This window comes from Hemicordylus capensis, chromosome 4, assembly GCF_027244095.1.
Source record: "Hemicordylus capensis ecotype Gifberg chromosome 4, rHemCap1.1.pri, whole genome shotgun sequence".
NCBI lineage: Eukaryota > Metazoa > Chordata > Lepidosauria > Squamata > Cordylidae > Hemicordylus > Hemicordylus capensis.
Window position 1 is genome coordinate 110037458 of NC_069660.1, and position 16957 is coordinate 110054414.

Consider the following 16957-nt stretch of genomic DNA (forward strand, 5'->3'; position numbering starts at 1 on the left):
AATAGAATTGGGGCACCTGAGGGGGCAACTGCATTTCTCAGGGGCTGCTTTGCTCTCTTCCCTGGAGCTGCCCTTGATGGATTCTGGCAGAGATACAACCATAGTTTATGAGGTCCTTTGAAACAAATGGGATTTCCTTCAGAGATGCCTTCAGGCAGCTCACACTCCACACAACACTTGTAAAGAATATAGAAGATATGTAGACTTCTGAAGTTGAGTGTGATGATTACACAAACCCAGTTCTGTGTGGGAAATATACCAGGTCCTTGTCTGGGTTCTTCATATCTTCCCACAAGTGAAAAAGCAGCTTGAGACGGGGCATTTTGAGCTGAAATATGTCCAGAAAGGAAAGAGTAAAGAAGTAAGTCATGCTAAGTCTTCCTCTGCTTAGTTCAGCCTGCTTTGGGTTAAAGAAAACCATGGAACTATGAACTTCACATAACATGTAGTTTCAGCCTTATTTCCTTGGCTGTAAAATTAGAATATCAGTGTTTTATGATGTGATGAGGATGTGAAGGATAATACTTGTAAAGCATTTTGTACTCTAAATGTGCTGTAGAAATGGTAATTAATATGGTAACATTTATTTTGATCTTTCAAACATCTGGGAAGTATTTCTTTTTGAAGTGTGCCAGCGATAAAGTCTGTAATTGAGTTTCCTGACATCCTCCTTAATGATCAAGATTCTCCAAAAATTCTTCACATTTCCACAAAGACTTTGTTACTCCCATCTGTTCCAGAACCATAATAAAAGAAGGCTATCAATGAAAAAATATCAGAAATGTTCAAGCACAATTTCCTGCTTCTCATAGAGGAGCTTAAAACCTATAGTTTGCACAACTTCCGATCTGCAGACTAGTGAGATGGCAAAATGTGACAAGATTTAATAATTGATTACATTCAATTATGAACACTAAATATTCCAAAAAACATTACATCCACAGTTGTGCTGGCTTCCTGGTTTTCTAATCTAACAATATTTTGAAACAGTACTGTGCCAAAGTTAAACTTTGATGTGGACAAGATATAAATATGCATGTGTAGTCAAGTCGCAGGTATATTGAACAGCTCACAGTTTGGAGACATATCAGTGGCCGCCTTCAGATGTAATGCAGAACCATTAATCCAATGGACCTGTGGATCCGTGCCCCTACCCTCGCTCTCCCATCCTTATTCAGAAGTTCTGGAGAGCTGCCTCTCTGCAGTCAGCAAGACTACAGAGAGTCAGGGGAGCTGGTTGCGTGGGCTTCCTTCTTGACAGAAGGACAGCCTGCACAGCCAATCAGGCAGGAGTGAGGGAGGAGCTTCCTCCCTCAACTCTAGCTCCATGGGGCCAAAACTGCAGTGCCAGCATTCGGATGTTGCGCTGGTGCTGTGGAACTGGAGTTGAAGGCACCAAACTCCACTCTGAAACAAAGGTTCAGATTGGAGTTCAGGGAGGAAAACTGTGGGTTCCCTTTCACCTTCAACTGCGGTTTCCCAAATTCAGACATGTGGCAAAGGAAACCAGAGGTGAAGGGACCTCCAGTTTCCTGGTATGTCTAAATTTTGCCAGTATCTGTTTCAAAGTAGAAACTTACTTTTTTCCTGCTATGACAGTTTTGTTCCCAGGAAGATCTTGCAAGAGCCCCTTGCAAAAGCAAGTTACCCATTAGTAAAAACTTTGATATTGGAAGCAGCCCTTCTACTAGTATGGTATGAGAAAAGCTACAGAAATATGCAGAAGCTCGATTCAGGAATACTGTGACCACATTCAGTACATGACGGTCAAAGCACCAAACAGCAAACCCCACCAATCCAATGACAAACTACATGACTGCCCCCACTCCCACTTACCTTGAGTACAGCATTTGTCAAGAAGAGCATCCTTCCTGTGGTTAGGAGGAACGCTGGCATTCCAGACCATGAGGAGGATACATGCTCCCAGAGTATGTAGAGTGTGTGTCTCTTTAGACAAACGCTGTATTTGTGATTCGTGGGCTGGAGGGGGCAAGATTACATAGCATATCAGGACAAGGATGGAACTTGTCAGCTGATGTTGTAACTCTGTACACTGTACACAGCTACAGTGAGTTACTTTGCCTCTCCCCCTCCTGCTTCACTGACAAGAAGCACAGCATACACAGTTACAGAATGCCTGAATATGGCTACAGAAGCTCTGTGTTTGTTTTGCTTTTAAACGTATATAATCCACTGTTCTTGTGCTTCTATCAAAATCTACTAAATCAATAATATTAATAATAACATCTACTGTATTAAAACAATGCAGACATCTTCTGAAATAGGTCTGCTGAAGGCAGAGAGGTAAGAGCAGCTGAAAACCATAGCTGTGAGGTCATTACACAGACTTGGGGCAATCACAGCAAGGGCTTTACTCCTCGTAGCTGATGTTCTTTAAAACAGCAAAGGTGGATGGAATGCTGAATATAAATTGTTTGAAGACTCCTATAGGGAGAGGCATGTATTTTTATACATCTCAAGCTTTTCTGCTCTGCTAAGTTATGTTTATGGGATTATAATGCTTATAAATTAATGGCTAACTATTGTAAATTTTATTAACTGTGGTTTTTAAAAAATCTTGAACATTATACAGTGCATGCACCTATGGCAAGAACATTGAACTGGTGAAGTTCCTTCTTGATCATAATGTGTTGAGCATCAATCACCAAGGAAGGGATGGGCATACAGGTAAGAGTGTGATGACAGAAGGATGGACCAACTTCAAGTGTAAGTGTGTGTGTGTGTGTGTGTGTGTGTGTGTGTGTGTGTGTGAGAGAGAGAGAGAGAGAGAGAGAGAGAGAGAGAGAGAGAGAGAGAGAATCTAGCTCCTATAAGGTAAATGGAGGCAGGTACAAGCATGTGTGTTATACAAGCAGGCAGACTTGGTATTTGGACAATGGCCTGTGCTTTTGCTCAGCTCTGCAGCATTCATGTTCTTTACATGTTCTTTTCTAAAGAACTGGAGGAATGAAATAAAAATTTCATGGTTGTCGGATGTTGCCCGGGGCTATTAGTTGACCATCCCTAGTCTACAACCTAATAGCACAGGAGGTACAATGGGCATCTTCTAAAACAGAACTTCCCATATATTTCACTGAGGGAGCTGCCAACAGAATGCTTGCAATGCTACTTCCTTCTAAAGTTGGAAACCTGTTGATGGCTTTGTATGCGACTGCAAGGGCCAAAAAAGGGGGACACACAAGTGACTTGAGCATCCTCTTTCCACAATTCTAATATGATGGCTGAAGCAGTGATTGCTTATCTCCCCTATAGAAAAAGTTCGTGACATCAGGAATGCAAAAGGCATGCTTCCTGTTTCTTCCAATTGCAATGTTTAATAACAAATACATTTTTCCAAGGAAATCAATGTTTTGTTTTGTTTTGTTTTGTTTTGTTTTGTTTTGTTTTGTTTTGTTTTGTAGATCTGCTACGAACACTGTTATAAAATATTTCTCATGGCAACACTTGTTTCTGTCCTCCTTCTCTCCCCTGACTTCCACCCCGTTTAATTTTCTAGGGTTACATTCTGCTTGCTATCATGGCCATATCCGTCTTGTCCAGTTTTTACTGGACAATGGAGCTGATATGAATCTAGTTGCTTGTGATCCCAGCAGGTCTAGCGGTGAAAAAGATGAACAGACTTGTTTGATGTGGGCTTATGAGAAAGGTATTACTGCTTTGGCTTTCCCATTTCTACATTTAAAAACATCGCATTACAGATCATACAGGATAGGACAGCAGAAGAAAAACAACTCAGTTCAGCCCTGGCATGCTGAGAATGCCTGTCATGTGACGGCTTCTGACACTGAGAGAACAAGGAATACCAAGTTTGGGATTTATATTCTCAAAAATGAGAATATGCTAAACAAAGCTTAATTCCACACCCACATTCAATTACAAGCTTCTTTTTGTGCCAATGGAATAAAAATCTTTAAAACGCATCACTGCATACCTCAGTTCAGAAAAGGCAGATTCTGCCCAACCTATAGCCAAGGCTTTAGGGCTAAATTCCTTCTCCCCCCACCCCTCCTGTTTCTGTTATCACTGAAAAAGGTATCACAGACAACATTAGAATGCAGTTATCCATGAAGTCCATTAGGAAGTCAGGGACTGCTATTGATTTTATGTGGAAGGAAACTCTGGTTCTCCTATGATGGGCAGCAGCCTAAAATCCCTTTAAAGATAGATAGTTATCCTTGATTTCCTGCAGAAATTCTTCAAAGAAACTGCATATCCCTGTGGTTTCTGCTATGCTGTGCTGTACTTCACACATTTCACAGATCTGCCCTGCCAACAGTGCAGATTCATGTTCTGCTTCTCTTTGTCCTCCAAACTCCTCCAAACTCAGTGAGAAAAATGGTTGAATCTTGGCAGCTGTTTCCTTTGTGCTCATCTGTTGCTGAGCCAGGGTATGTTTTTACATGTGCACGGACCCACTTAAACCTTTACTCATTCTCTACTTAAGAGGGCAATTACTGGAATATTTTCTCAATCATGAAATTCCAGATTGTATTCTGATGATATTTGCAGAAAGATCCAGATTTTTTTTTACAAAAAAACACACACACAACAGAATATAACTGTATTTGTATGTGTATTCATTTATTAGATATTTATTTCAGATATGGATCATTAGCTGTTATTATCCATTGAATAGTCCAGTATGTCCAGATTGTGATTATTCATGCTGAATCTTTTTTTTTTTTTTTGCATTTTAAATAAAGTGTTACATTAGTATTGACAAGACTGTAAACTTGACTCAAAGCTGGACACAAATATTCAGTGAGTTAGAGCAGGGATGTTAAAGTTATTGCTGCCCATAGTGTACATATTCATCTCATTACTTCATAGGTTTTGTAATACTTCTAAAAGCAATGCAATTGTGTTGCTGGAACATAGGAAGCTGCCTCATATTGAGGCAAACCATTGGTCCATTTAGCTTAGTCTTGTCTATACTGACTGTCAGCGGCTCCCCAAGTTTTCAGGCAGGAGTCTTTCCATGTACTATGATGTACACATGCAACAATTGTTAATTCTTATTTGCTGGCGTTACCAAAGCAGAACAAGATACAGGACTAAACTATATTTTTAGGTGCAGTCAGTTATTGCTGCTGTTTGCTTATTATTACACTGCTGTATTTTAGGGCATGATGCTATTGTCACACTTCTGAAGCATTACAAACGGCCTCAGGATGAATCCCCTTGCAACGAATACTCCCAGCCTGGAGGAGGTATAGTAATGTCAGACTATTCACTTTGCCTTACTAAGCATGTGATCGAACAAACATTTTCTAATGAACAGATAGGTTATAGGGACAATAAATTTGCATTGCATTAAAACAGATTCTCTTCATTTTTCTTTGAATTTTGGGTTCCTTTAATAATTCCTCTTTATCTTAAAATAACATTGTCATTCATGTTACACACTGAAAAGAAAGATGTTTAAAAAACACAGATCCCCTCCTGCATGTTTGATACATCATTTAGTCATTCTCTTTGTATTGTCTTCCTTTGATGTCTTTTTGATTACTTGCACATTACAGCTATACTCCTAAACCTCATATCTGAAGTTAGATTTATTGAAATCAATATTATATGCTTCCAAATAAAACTAGTTAGGATTCAGTGTATATTGTACTCAGCCCAACCCTACTCGTTTTTCAAATGTCTTCCAAGATTCAATTTTTTCTTTTTTCTTTTTCTTTTTTACCAACTGTTTGACTAGCAAATGATGAAGAATGTTTGCCAGTCTGTGCTATAGTGAAGGCTTGCAAGAAATTGCTTCCTGGTAGATTCAATTTTACAATGTAACTTTAACTTTATTGAGGTCGGCAACCAACATTAACAACATGGTTGGATTAAGACATCTTAAAACAAAGTCTCAATACAATTATACATAAATATATATAATAAAGCAGCATAGAAAAAGTGGAGAGCAGTTCTTAATTCACTCGAAGATGAATTCTACAAATTATAGCACAAATCCACATGACTTTGTATGTTATCTAATGTAAATACGCTTCTCTATTATTCAAAGCATGAGCTTGATTTTAAGTTAATACAGTCGTCCCTCACCAACCACGAGGGTTATGTTCCCAGAAACCCTCGCAGTTTGCAAATTTCCAGTTGACGAGGCATAGCAATGCATGGGAAACGGGGTTAGGGGAACCATGGTCAGAAAAGACAGAAAAAATAAGGTAGAAAATAGAATATGCACTCCCTGACCTCTTGAAATGATCCCCTGACCCCCAGAAATAACCCCCAACCCCCCCCAAATTGCCCCTGGCTCCAGAAATGACCCCCTGACCTCCAGAAATGACCCCCAAACCCACCAAATTGCCCCTGGCTCCAGAAATGACCCCCTGACCTCCAGAAATGACCCCCAAACCCACCAAAATTTGAAAAAAAGTCACCAAACTTCAGGTACTCGGGTCGCAGTTGGTTAGGATGGACACAGTTTCCCTGTCAAGGGTACTCAAATCTGTGATTAGAAAATCCACAGTTGGCAAGGGATACCTTGCCAATAAGGGGTACCTTATTTACCCGAATAAAAGATGACTTTGAATTTAAGATGACACCCTTAAAAAGTAGTGGTTAAATTTAGGTTATACCTGTATTTACCCAAAAGGAAGAGGATTCTGAATTTAAGATGACTCCCCAATTTCTAATAGCAAAGAACGTAGGGGGAAATGATTCTTGGATTCAGGTAAATCCAGTAATATTATTGGATCAAAGCTCAGTTCTGAGGAAGTCAGTGGACATTTTTTCCACTTATTTCAACACAGCTAAGCTAGGATACATGGTGGGAGGGTACCCTTCCACTTGGGTTTCAACCATGTGATTAATCCTTAAGAGACCTATATCTCTCTACTTATCATAATGAATAAAATGCAAAAATCAGAAATGTTTTTAAAATTCATTTTTTTTTAGTTTAGGCCTGTGTATATCTAAAAACAGGCCTTTGAGCCTTGCTGTGAATTTTACCCTCCTCTTAAATAACTTTGAACATTCTACCACCATCCACAGAGATCTAAAATGGTACCTCTGCTACAATTTTCATTCACTGCATTTTCATTCCTAGGGTGTTTGAAAGTGTAAGAAGTTTTCAAGATGAGCACAATACAAATGCCGACAAATCGTTTTGGCTGGAGAAAGCTAATCCATACATTCAGTCTTTACTTTTCATTTCTAATATATGCATACTAGCTTGTAAAGTATATAAATTCATGAGATCTAAAGCTATAAGCTACTATGAATCTATGACATTTCCTTAACTTTAATTAAGCCACATTAAATTTATATTAAAGTGAATAAAACTAGATCTAACATATCTTACCTATAATACCAATGTGGTTTTTCAAAGGAAAAAAACAGTTTAAAATCATTTTAGGATTTTACTTGTTAGATTTTTAAAAAGCCCTCTACAGTGCAGTATATTTTGTCTTGAACAACTATAACCTTCATTTTCTTTCTTTTTAAAATTTTAGATGGATCTTATGTGTCGGTTCCCTCCCCTCTAGGGAAAATTAAAAGCATGACTAAAGGTATTTGTAATGACTAGGGAACTTTATTTGTTTCTCAATACAAAATGTATTTGTTAGTAATGGCCAGGTTCTTGCAAAACCAAAGTTGAGTATCCCCAAAGTTTTGTACAGGCAAAGTTGATGGGCCAACAACTGTCCTACTGCTCTGAATTCCTGGATGTGGCCATTCAGTTTGGTCCTCAGGTTAGGTTTACTAACTTCTTAATGCCAGGAAGCCGTCAGTGCCTTTAACAGTTAAAAATGTAACAAGCTGATCTCTCATTTAATCTGACTTTCACAAAAGTTTCACCTGACAAATTCCTGCTTCCCAAGCATCTTTTGAAGCACAGGTTCCTTGTCCAAAAAAAAAAGTGGCAACTCTAAACTGCACATGCATAGCAATATTCAGAATGGGTCGTAGCAATCCTGCACTATTCTTAACAACAAACAGGGAGAACAAGTGAAATAAATGAAATTCTGGAATCAGGGGGTATATACAAGGGATCTAGGCCAGTCCAACTTCAACCACAAGATTTTATGCAAGTGCTGAAAATTTAGCATTCTGCAAATAGAGCATATTCAACATTTACCTTGTTGCTGACTTCTATTGAGAAATTCAGAATTTGTGAGTTGAGTGTTCCTTGAAAACAGATGCTAGTGAATTGTTATGCAGCCCTGTCCTATGCATGGCTCTTTAGCTGCACATCCCAATGTATATTTGGATTTACTTCCAAATATGTGTGCATAGGATTTCAGCCTTAGTTTAAATTGGGTAAGAATTAAAACTGTAAAGCGGGCTCTTTCTCCACCAAAGTGGACACAATTTATTATTATAAATATAGTTATTGTTTTCTGCAGTTACTTTCATACTTCCAGCAGTGCAAGCTGAATTGAGCAACACTGCAAGATGACATATTAAGGTACTAGGGTACCATTTTTAAAAAACTAAAAATGAAATATGAGGATAGGAAAATAAAAGTAAGTACTATCAGATTATGATGTACCTTTGTACTATATATCCTCATGTTTTAAAAATTCCTTACAAAAATTAATTGTACATTTGAAGCATAACTCAGTTACATTAGTGGTTCTGACACACTTCATTTATGAATTTTCTACTCAATATTAGCTCTGGTTGTATACAGAGTATACAGACTATCCAGGTAATCAGAAGACATATTCAAATGTTCCATTAAGAAAGGTTTTGATGAATCTGTTCTAGCAGATCAACAAGTTAATCTCCAGATTCAGTTGTGCATCCAGTCCAATTCCAAGTGTCATTGAACAGTAGTTCAAAATGGCACAACCTCGATGGCCACTGTTAGAAAAACAGGAGAGAGAACACATTTGCTGAAACCATTACATGATTGAGATAGAATATGCATATGGAATGGTGTTCTTTAGTGATAAGCTTCTAAAGCCAAAAAAGCTTTGAGACAGTCAGACTGTTGCAAATCTGTGTTTATTATTGGGGTTCTGCAACAAAATTTTTCCGTACTGCAGCGAAAAGGAACAAAAGAACCAGTCAACCAATTTATAGTGGGGGAAACCAAGCATTAATTTTTGTGTTAAATTTAATGTTTTTTGCACTGTGTTTTACAAATACTCAGTTTTCTTTTGCAGAAAAGGCAGATGTCCTCCTCCTCCGTGCTGGTTTGCCATCCCATTTCCACCTCCAACTTTCAGAAATTGAATTCCATGAAATTATTGGCTCAGGTAAAAAGAAGTGGTGAAAAGTGACAATTTTTAATTAAAAGTATTCTTCTATGTTGCTGTGAGCTTATTTATTTATTTATTTTTAGGATCATTTGGAAAAGTTTATAAAGGAAGATGCAGAAATAAAATTGTAGCAATCAAACGGTAAGCATTAACAGAATTTTCTATTAGTTCGTTAGGAATTGTTTGAAAATCAAATTCTTGAGGCTACTTTTGATCATTTTCTTTCTTGTGCTACTTCCAAGTTACCGAGCCAACACCTACTGTTCCAAATCAGATGTTGACATGTTTTGCCGTGAAGTTTCTATCCTCTGCCGACTCAATCACCCTTGTGTCATTCAGTTTGTTGGTGCTTGTCTGGATGACCCAAGTCAATTTGCCATAGTCACACAATACGTTTCTGGAGGATCTCTCTTTTCCCTGCTTCATGAACAGAAAAGGTAAGTCTGTGTCTTACCTTTGAAAAAATTATTCAGAGTTTCAGAACTATGGCAAAGATATGCTCATGGAAGTAAATAAACAAGAGAAAACTGTCTAAGTCTGGGTTTCGTTCCCATAACATGTATCTCACAGTTCTCCACATTTTTCCTTCTCAATTCTTTTTTCTTCACAAAACAAATGGCTGACATTAAGACTAACATTGCACTTATAGAAACATGTGCTAGCACAAGGAGGTTGCACTAGCTAGTTCTGCTAAGTCGGGAGCTTGTGATCCAGTCGAGAAGTGTTGTGCTGGTATAACAGGATATACAACCTCTAGCATGATTCTTGCACAAAAATCTCTTCCTGCTCCATATATTTTGCAGGGAATGATGCAAAGAAGATTAAGCTGCTGCATGCTAGCTTGGACCTGAACAGAATAGACACCCATCGCCTGTCCCACCATTCTTGCTGCACAAATTCAATCCTTGTGCAAGCAGGCTGAGAGCACAAGGGATTTTAAAACTTTGAGCACCTGTGCAACTACACAACTTTCTTGCATCTGCACAACTTTCTCACTGCACTAGCACAGCTTTAGTCTGGATGTCAGCCAATATTTTGTTGCCTTCCTCAATAGTATATGGCATGTTTGTGCCATATGGAGCTATTGGTTGTGCAGATAGTAATACATCATCTTTACTCTTTTGTGTTCCTATTAGGGATGTGTGAATCAATTCAGGTACAAAACTATTTGTACCCGAATCTGGCTAATTTGGGTGATTTGTAGACAGAACAAATCACTTCTGTGCTCAATTGCCGAGATTTGGGTACAAAACAAATCACCCCAGATTCTGACCCCCAAAGTTTGGAGATTCTGACCTCCGTTTTGTGGCCAAAGTGGGTTGGGTGGTAGTGAATCCACTCTCACTTCCTATCAGAGAATCAACTCTCAGAACACCTCAGACATTGAAAACAACAAAACCAAGTGCCCTATGGGCTTGTTGTTTGGGGGGTGGTTGGCACCCTATGTGTGCTATACCACAACCCACTCTGGGCCACCCTGGTGCCCCCCAAGCAGAGTTATGGGGCTTCTGAAACCCCCCATTATTCTCTATGGGGAGAAAGCTTAAACGCACGCACACTTCAGAAAAAAATTAAAAATCACTCCTTTCACCAATTTATTTGAAATCTGAGTGGTAGCAGGCACCCATTGGGGCACTACCACCTGACCCACTCTTCTACCCCCCAAACCCCTTTTCTGCCCTGAATCTTCCACAAAGACCTGCCAACTTCAAAAGACAACAACACCCCTTTGCCCTATTTCTTTGAAATCTGGGTGGTAGCTTCCACCCATTGGGTACCGTACTACCATCCACCCCACTCTTTTGCCCCTGGAACCCCTTTTTTGCCCCAAATCAATTCAGATTCAGAGAATTTGGGTACAAATCGAATCTGGGGTGATTTGTGGGGGGTGGGGGGCAGATTCGGACCCAAAACAAATCAGGGGTTATTCAATTTGGGTACAAATCAAATCCAAAAAATTGATTCATGCATGTCCCTAGTTCCTATGCTGTGATACAATATGGCTTGGATTACATGAGAAAAATAAAAGGAGCTGATGTCTTAATGAACTTGCCTTAAGCATAGTATATGGACTTGGCTACTTTTCAGCTTTATTAGTCTGTGATGGCAACAAATGCTCAATCAGCAAAGCTTCTTCTTTACAATGAGGACAGACACAAATGATCAACTTGGCAGCAACATCATGCCAAGTTGCACGTAATGTACATGTACATTATGAGGCCTTGCCCGCTACCTGTCTCTCCCAGTAAAAGTCTGGTCACTATTGGAAGAGTGGTGGGGGAGGAGGAGGAGGAGGAGGTCACCAGTAGTAGACAAATTAATGACTATGTAGCTTTACTTCAGAATAAACCTATTTTCAAGTTAATACATGTTGAGATCATTTGTTAATTTAAACTATACTGAGACAAGAAAAAGTACTTGCTTGATTAGCAGATGACACAACTTCAAATGTTAATGATCTAAAAGTTTTGCAAACGCATCTCACATCTCCCTAATTTGATTAACAATTTGATTTCTTTTCCTTGTAGGAATCTTGATTTGCAGTCAAAATTAATCATCGCAGTAGATGTTGCCAAAGGAATGGAATATCTTCACAATTTGACCCAGCCAATTATACATCGTGACTTAAACAGGTACATTTATTTTTGTCTCTCAAGTCCATTGTCATGTAGTGGTGAAATAAATACAGAATGGTGCCAGATCTACAATAGTGAATTGCTGAAATGAAACAATTCAGTTGAGGACTTGAATAACTGAGCCCATTTTTCCTCCCAGTAACACCTCTCAGTGTTGTCGGTTCCATTTTCAAAGGATGATTTGATAACCAGACAGTAGATTAATCAGATGTGGGGCTTAAATGAAACTGTACATTATGTAAATATCTGGAAAATAAACACTGGGTCAGAACTTGCTCCTCCAATTCAAAGTTTTCTCGTAATCCCCAATAATGACCACAGCTCTAGCTTCAATTTATTTGATTGAGCATATATGACTTCTGAGGATGCTGTAAACCTGGAAAGTTCCATGATGAAGAATTCTGACTGGTAGGAGTGTCAGTTGTCTCTTAACTAGGACTTGCATAGGGCAGGAAAGAATCTTCTAGCAGGAGGGAAAGTTCTCTAAATAGTTGCCGACTAGCAATGCACTCTACTTGGGGCTGCTTTTGTACATAGTTCGGAAGCTTCAGTTCGTTCAAAATGCGGCAGCCAGACTGGTCTCTCGGGTGACCCGGAGAGACCATATTATGCCTGTTCTCAAACAGTTGCATTGGCTGCCAATATGTTTCCAGGCAAAATACAAAGTGCTGTTTATCACCTTTAAAGCCCTAAACAGCTTAGGTCTAGGTTAATTGAGCGCCTTCTTCTGTATGATCCCCATCACATGTTGAGGTCATCTGGAGAGGTCCATCTCCAGTTACCACGAGCATGTCAGGTGGCGATTTGGAACCGAGCCTTCTCTGTAGCTGCTCCTGGCCTGTGGAATGTGCTCCTGGCAGATATCCGTAGTTTGGCCTCATTGTTGGCCTTCAGAGCCCTAAAGACTTACTTGTTTGGCCTCGCCTTCCAATGTTTTTAACTTGTTTTTAAGTATTTTTAATTGGTTTTAAATCACTCAGAACTATTCTACATTTGTCTTTATATTGTTTTAACCTGTTTGTTTAAAATGGTGTTTGTTCTTGTATTTTACTGGTTGTGCACCGCCCAGATCCTTTCGATGAGGCGGTATAGAAATGTAATAAATCATCATCATCATCACCATCATCAAGTCTTTCTATGCATGCAACTAGAAAGAGAAGGAAGTGAGAACAGAGTAGGTGCAGATCATAACAACATCTGGTAAGCAGGAAAAGGAAGGGACAAAAAGAAGGGGCAGTTGGGGCTCATATTGTTCTTTCCTCTTCATCTTCTATGCTTCTCTTTTCTTGAGTGCTGACCTCTATTGGACAATGTCAGCCCCAACACTTTATAAAGGGCAGGATGCACCCACCATCAGCTGATCATTGGAATACAGAAATATCTCTACACTGGAAGCCTGCCTAAGCCTCTAAATCAGGGCTTCTCAACCTGTGGGTCCCCAGATGTAATTAGACTTCAACTCCCATAATTCGCAACCAAAGGCCATTGGGGCTGGGGATTATGGGAGCTGAAGTCCAATAACATCTGGGAACCCACACGTTGAGAAGCCCTGCTCTAAATGGTCTTTGGAGGGGGTGAAGGCCCTCTGTTTGCTGGTGAGCAATATTAAGGATTCCTGTAAACATCATCCCATCCTATGCTACTGGAAGGGACTATGCAGCCTCTGTTGTAATTGGGGAGGGGCTGCAGTAGCCTACTGACTAGATTCTTCTAACCCATTTCTCAAACCGCTTGCAATTTTTTTTTGTGAGTTTCATTGTATTAATTAATACCTAATTTGAAAGGCATCAACTGTCTGTCATGCTTGAGATAATTTTAGAGGTAATTTATTCATCTTGATTTATTAACTCAGTGGGAGTGCAGGTTAGCATCATTAGAAGAGCCCCCAACCTGCTTGGGTTATTTGCTTTACATTGTAGACTTCTAGAAAAACTGTCTTCTTATTCTTTTTAAACTATAAAATTGAAAGATATCGTTTTTAGGGCAATGAAAGTTTTGCATTTTTGTCTTCCGATGCCACTTTTTCTGCCTCTTTTTCTTAACCTTAACTCCATTTGAACCAATTAAAGTAAATAAATAGAACAAAAATGGTAAAGCACTTTGTGCATTCAAATGAAGCAATTAATAAGCATTAATTGCTTCATTTGAATGCACAAAGTGCTTTACCATTTTGGGTAAATTTTTAAGAGACAAAGATTTTAAAGTTCATTACACATATTATTCAGAGGCTCAAATACATAAACATAGCTCCTGTGTTATAAGGGCTATTCCAATCATTGTAATGTTGGGAGCAGTTCTTATCACAAATCTCTATCTAATGCAGTGTTCTGTATTGCAAAGCCTGGGAGCCATAGGCTCCCATAGACCCTAAATGTGGCTTCCTGACTTATTATTAGGCCTGTGCAAAGCTTAAGCCTAATACTCCACACAGCCTCTTTGGCACCATGTAGAGGCAGTCATGCCCAGTGCTGGTAGGGCTCCTTGAAGGAAAATTGAGCCTGGTTGAGTCCCACTGCCATCTTGAAAGGTGCTCACAGAGTTCTGGGAAATGTAATCCTTCTCAGAGCTTTCCCTAAAGTGCTCTATAGCGAAAGTGCTAGGAAGCTCTACACTCCCAGCACTCCATGTGCATTTCCCAAGTTGGTGCTGGAGCTCAGCGGGCTCCGTTTCTCTTAAAGGCCACCCCCACAGAAACAGACTGGAGAAAAGCACAGCTCTATGTGGATGTCATGAACATTATTTGCCAAAGTGACACCCACTTGAAAAACAGTGAAGATTACTGATCTAAAGGATGGACAATATCTTGCTGCCAGATATTGTAGTGAATAGGTAAACCTGTGGTCAGTAGGGGTGCAATATGTGCATTGGAAGACACACATGGGCAGTTTCATGATATGCATATTACCTATAAAGTCCTAAACAGCTTAAGGCCCTGGGTATTTAAGAGAACATCTTCTTCACCATGAGCCCCATTGCCTGTTAAGATCATCTGGAAAGGTTTGTCTGCAGTTGCCACCAGTTTGTCTGGTGGCTACTCGGGGGCAGCCCTTCTCCATTGCTGCCCCTGGGTTTTGTAATGTGCTCCCTGTTGAAATAAGAGCCTCCCCATCTCTGGATGGATAGAGAGAGAGAGAGAGAGAGAGAGAGAGAGTTTGTCTTATATGGCATTGGCTAAGATTAGTGGCAGACATCGAGAACAGCCTACCAGTAGCATGCCTGGAAGCCATACCCACACAATGGAACTCTTCCCCACTACCACTGCAGCCACACAGCCTCAGGTACGTGCAGCACAGGAGAGTGCATTTTTACAATTTGTTCTGACTCTATGTCACCCAGAAATATGTCCCTGAGGGCTATGTGACTCTTGGAGACATGTTTTCAAATGACAAGAGGCACTTCTGGAGACAGAGCAAATTGTCAAAATTCACTTCCCCTTTTTGGCCCCCGGTTGGCCCCAGATCAGCTAGGAAAGCTCTCTGTCACACTGATGCAGATGTTCTACTGGTAGGCTTCTCTGGATGTCAGCCATTTATATTTAGCCAAATGACTATTTTAAAAAGTACATTGCTTTAAACAAAATTGCAGTGTGGAAGTGTTTCCTACAACAATGCTTCTAAGTTTCTTGCAACAACTCTATGTCATTATCCAAGGCTATTAGTCTGCAGCAGGACGAAAGCTTTACAGTACCAGCTGCACTGAAAGATTACAATGTTAGTAGTTTGTTTGTCAGAGAGAAGAACTAGATGTATCTCCCCAAGCTCTCTAAAGAAACAGACGTTGTATGCATTCAGGAGCAGCTTCAGTTTTCAGAGGGACTCTCAGGAAACTGCCCTTGTGGGCCCTTAGAGACTCACTCTACCACCACCACATGAAGTCCCTCGGGTGGTTATGGATGCCGAGGTAGTCTCAGGGAATATTCAGTAGCCCTTATGAATATTATCAGGGAATATTCAATGAGCCCTTATTCAGTGAGCTCAACAATGCTGATCCTTAAAGTTGGGCCTCCCTGCACTTCTAGTTGATGTTATCAGTAACAACAGCAGGTATACTCTGTGGCCTGTATAATTATCCAAAGAGTACTGAGAGGATGTTTATAGCATGTTTCATTAGGACAGCATACCAAGAGAGTGTGAGATTTTCACTCTGTGTTAGTATTGAATTGATTTTTTAAATTGTAACAGAAACCATTAAGGATTTGGCTTTCATTTCTATATATACCAAAACAGCACCTTGAGCCAGATAAAAAGGTGCCCCACCTCATGGGCAGAATTCCAAATGGGAAGGTGACAAGGTGGAGGGCATAGAAAGAAATTCAGTCCCTTGGATGAAAACTGAGCATCATCACAGTCATATACAAGGCTGAATGCTGTCGTGGCAGTCATATAACTACAGTTTATGTAAATAGGAAGCATCCAGACTAACATATTCCTGAGTAGTCCTGTTGAAATTAAAATGAACTCATGAGTTGTCAGGCTGAATAGCTGAGTAGTGCCACCTAGCCTGGCTGTTTGCCGAGGTTAAGGGAATGAGGTTAAGCTTCCTTAACCCAGGCTTGCTGCTCGTGTGCGAGCTGGCCTGCTTCTAGCCCGGCCACACACAGAGACAGGTGCCTAGAGTGCCCATCTCTTGGGGGAATCCCCCAATGCATCACATGCAGTGCACTGTAGGATTCCTGGATGCCAGGATGCATCGTCCCCAGAGGCGTATCTAGGGAAAATAGTGCCTAGGGCAAGCACTGAAATTGCGCCCCCTGTCCAAGCATCTGACACCCTTCTTTCAGATAACTTTACCATAATATCAGCTGAAAAATACAAGTCAAGCTCGTTAATCTTTTAATATTTCAAAAACTATTTAGCAGTGGACTTAGCCAGACCAAAACATGCTGGAAAACTACAAATTTCAGTATGCTGGGGCTCATGAAATACCCAAATACTATGTGGAGGTGTACTTGGAAAACTAGAAGTGCCTGTGTAATCCTCTACTATGCATTGTAGCATCACTATTACATAAGTTTTAAAAATCAATGGAGAATTTGACTTTTCCCAGATACTCTGAAAATAATTAAAGGATATGCAGAGT

The 16957-nt window shown here is 39.9% G+C and overlaps 1 protein-coding gene across 2 annotated transcripts in view; it reads left to right on the forward strand.

Annotated features, from left to right (window-relative positions):
- Nucleotides 1-16957, forward strand: part of TNNI3K (TNNI3 interacting kinase) — a 292390-nt gene that overhangs the window by 98390 nt on the left and 177043 nt on the right. For both annotated transcript variants that reach the window (XM_053243152.1, XM_053243153.1), the window contains exons 10-17: nucleotides 2594-2688; nucleotides 3518-3667; nucleotides 5145-5231; nucleotides 7488-7544; nucleotides 9147-9239; nucleotides 9326-9383; nucleotides 9485-9679; nucleotides 11771-11875. In XM_053243152.1, coding sequence (XP_053099127.1) covers nucleotides 2594-2688; nucleotides 3518-3667; nucleotides 5145-5231; nucleotides 7488-7544; nucleotides 9147-9239; nucleotides 9326-9383; nucleotides 9485-9679; nucleotides 11771-11875 — 840 coding nt within the window. The remainder of the gene's footprint in view (nucleotides 1-2593; nucleotides 2689-3517; nucleotides 3668-5144; nucleotides 5232-7487; nucleotides 7545-9146; nucleotides 9240-9325; nucleotides 9384-9484; nucleotides 9680-11770; nucleotides 11876-16957) is intronic.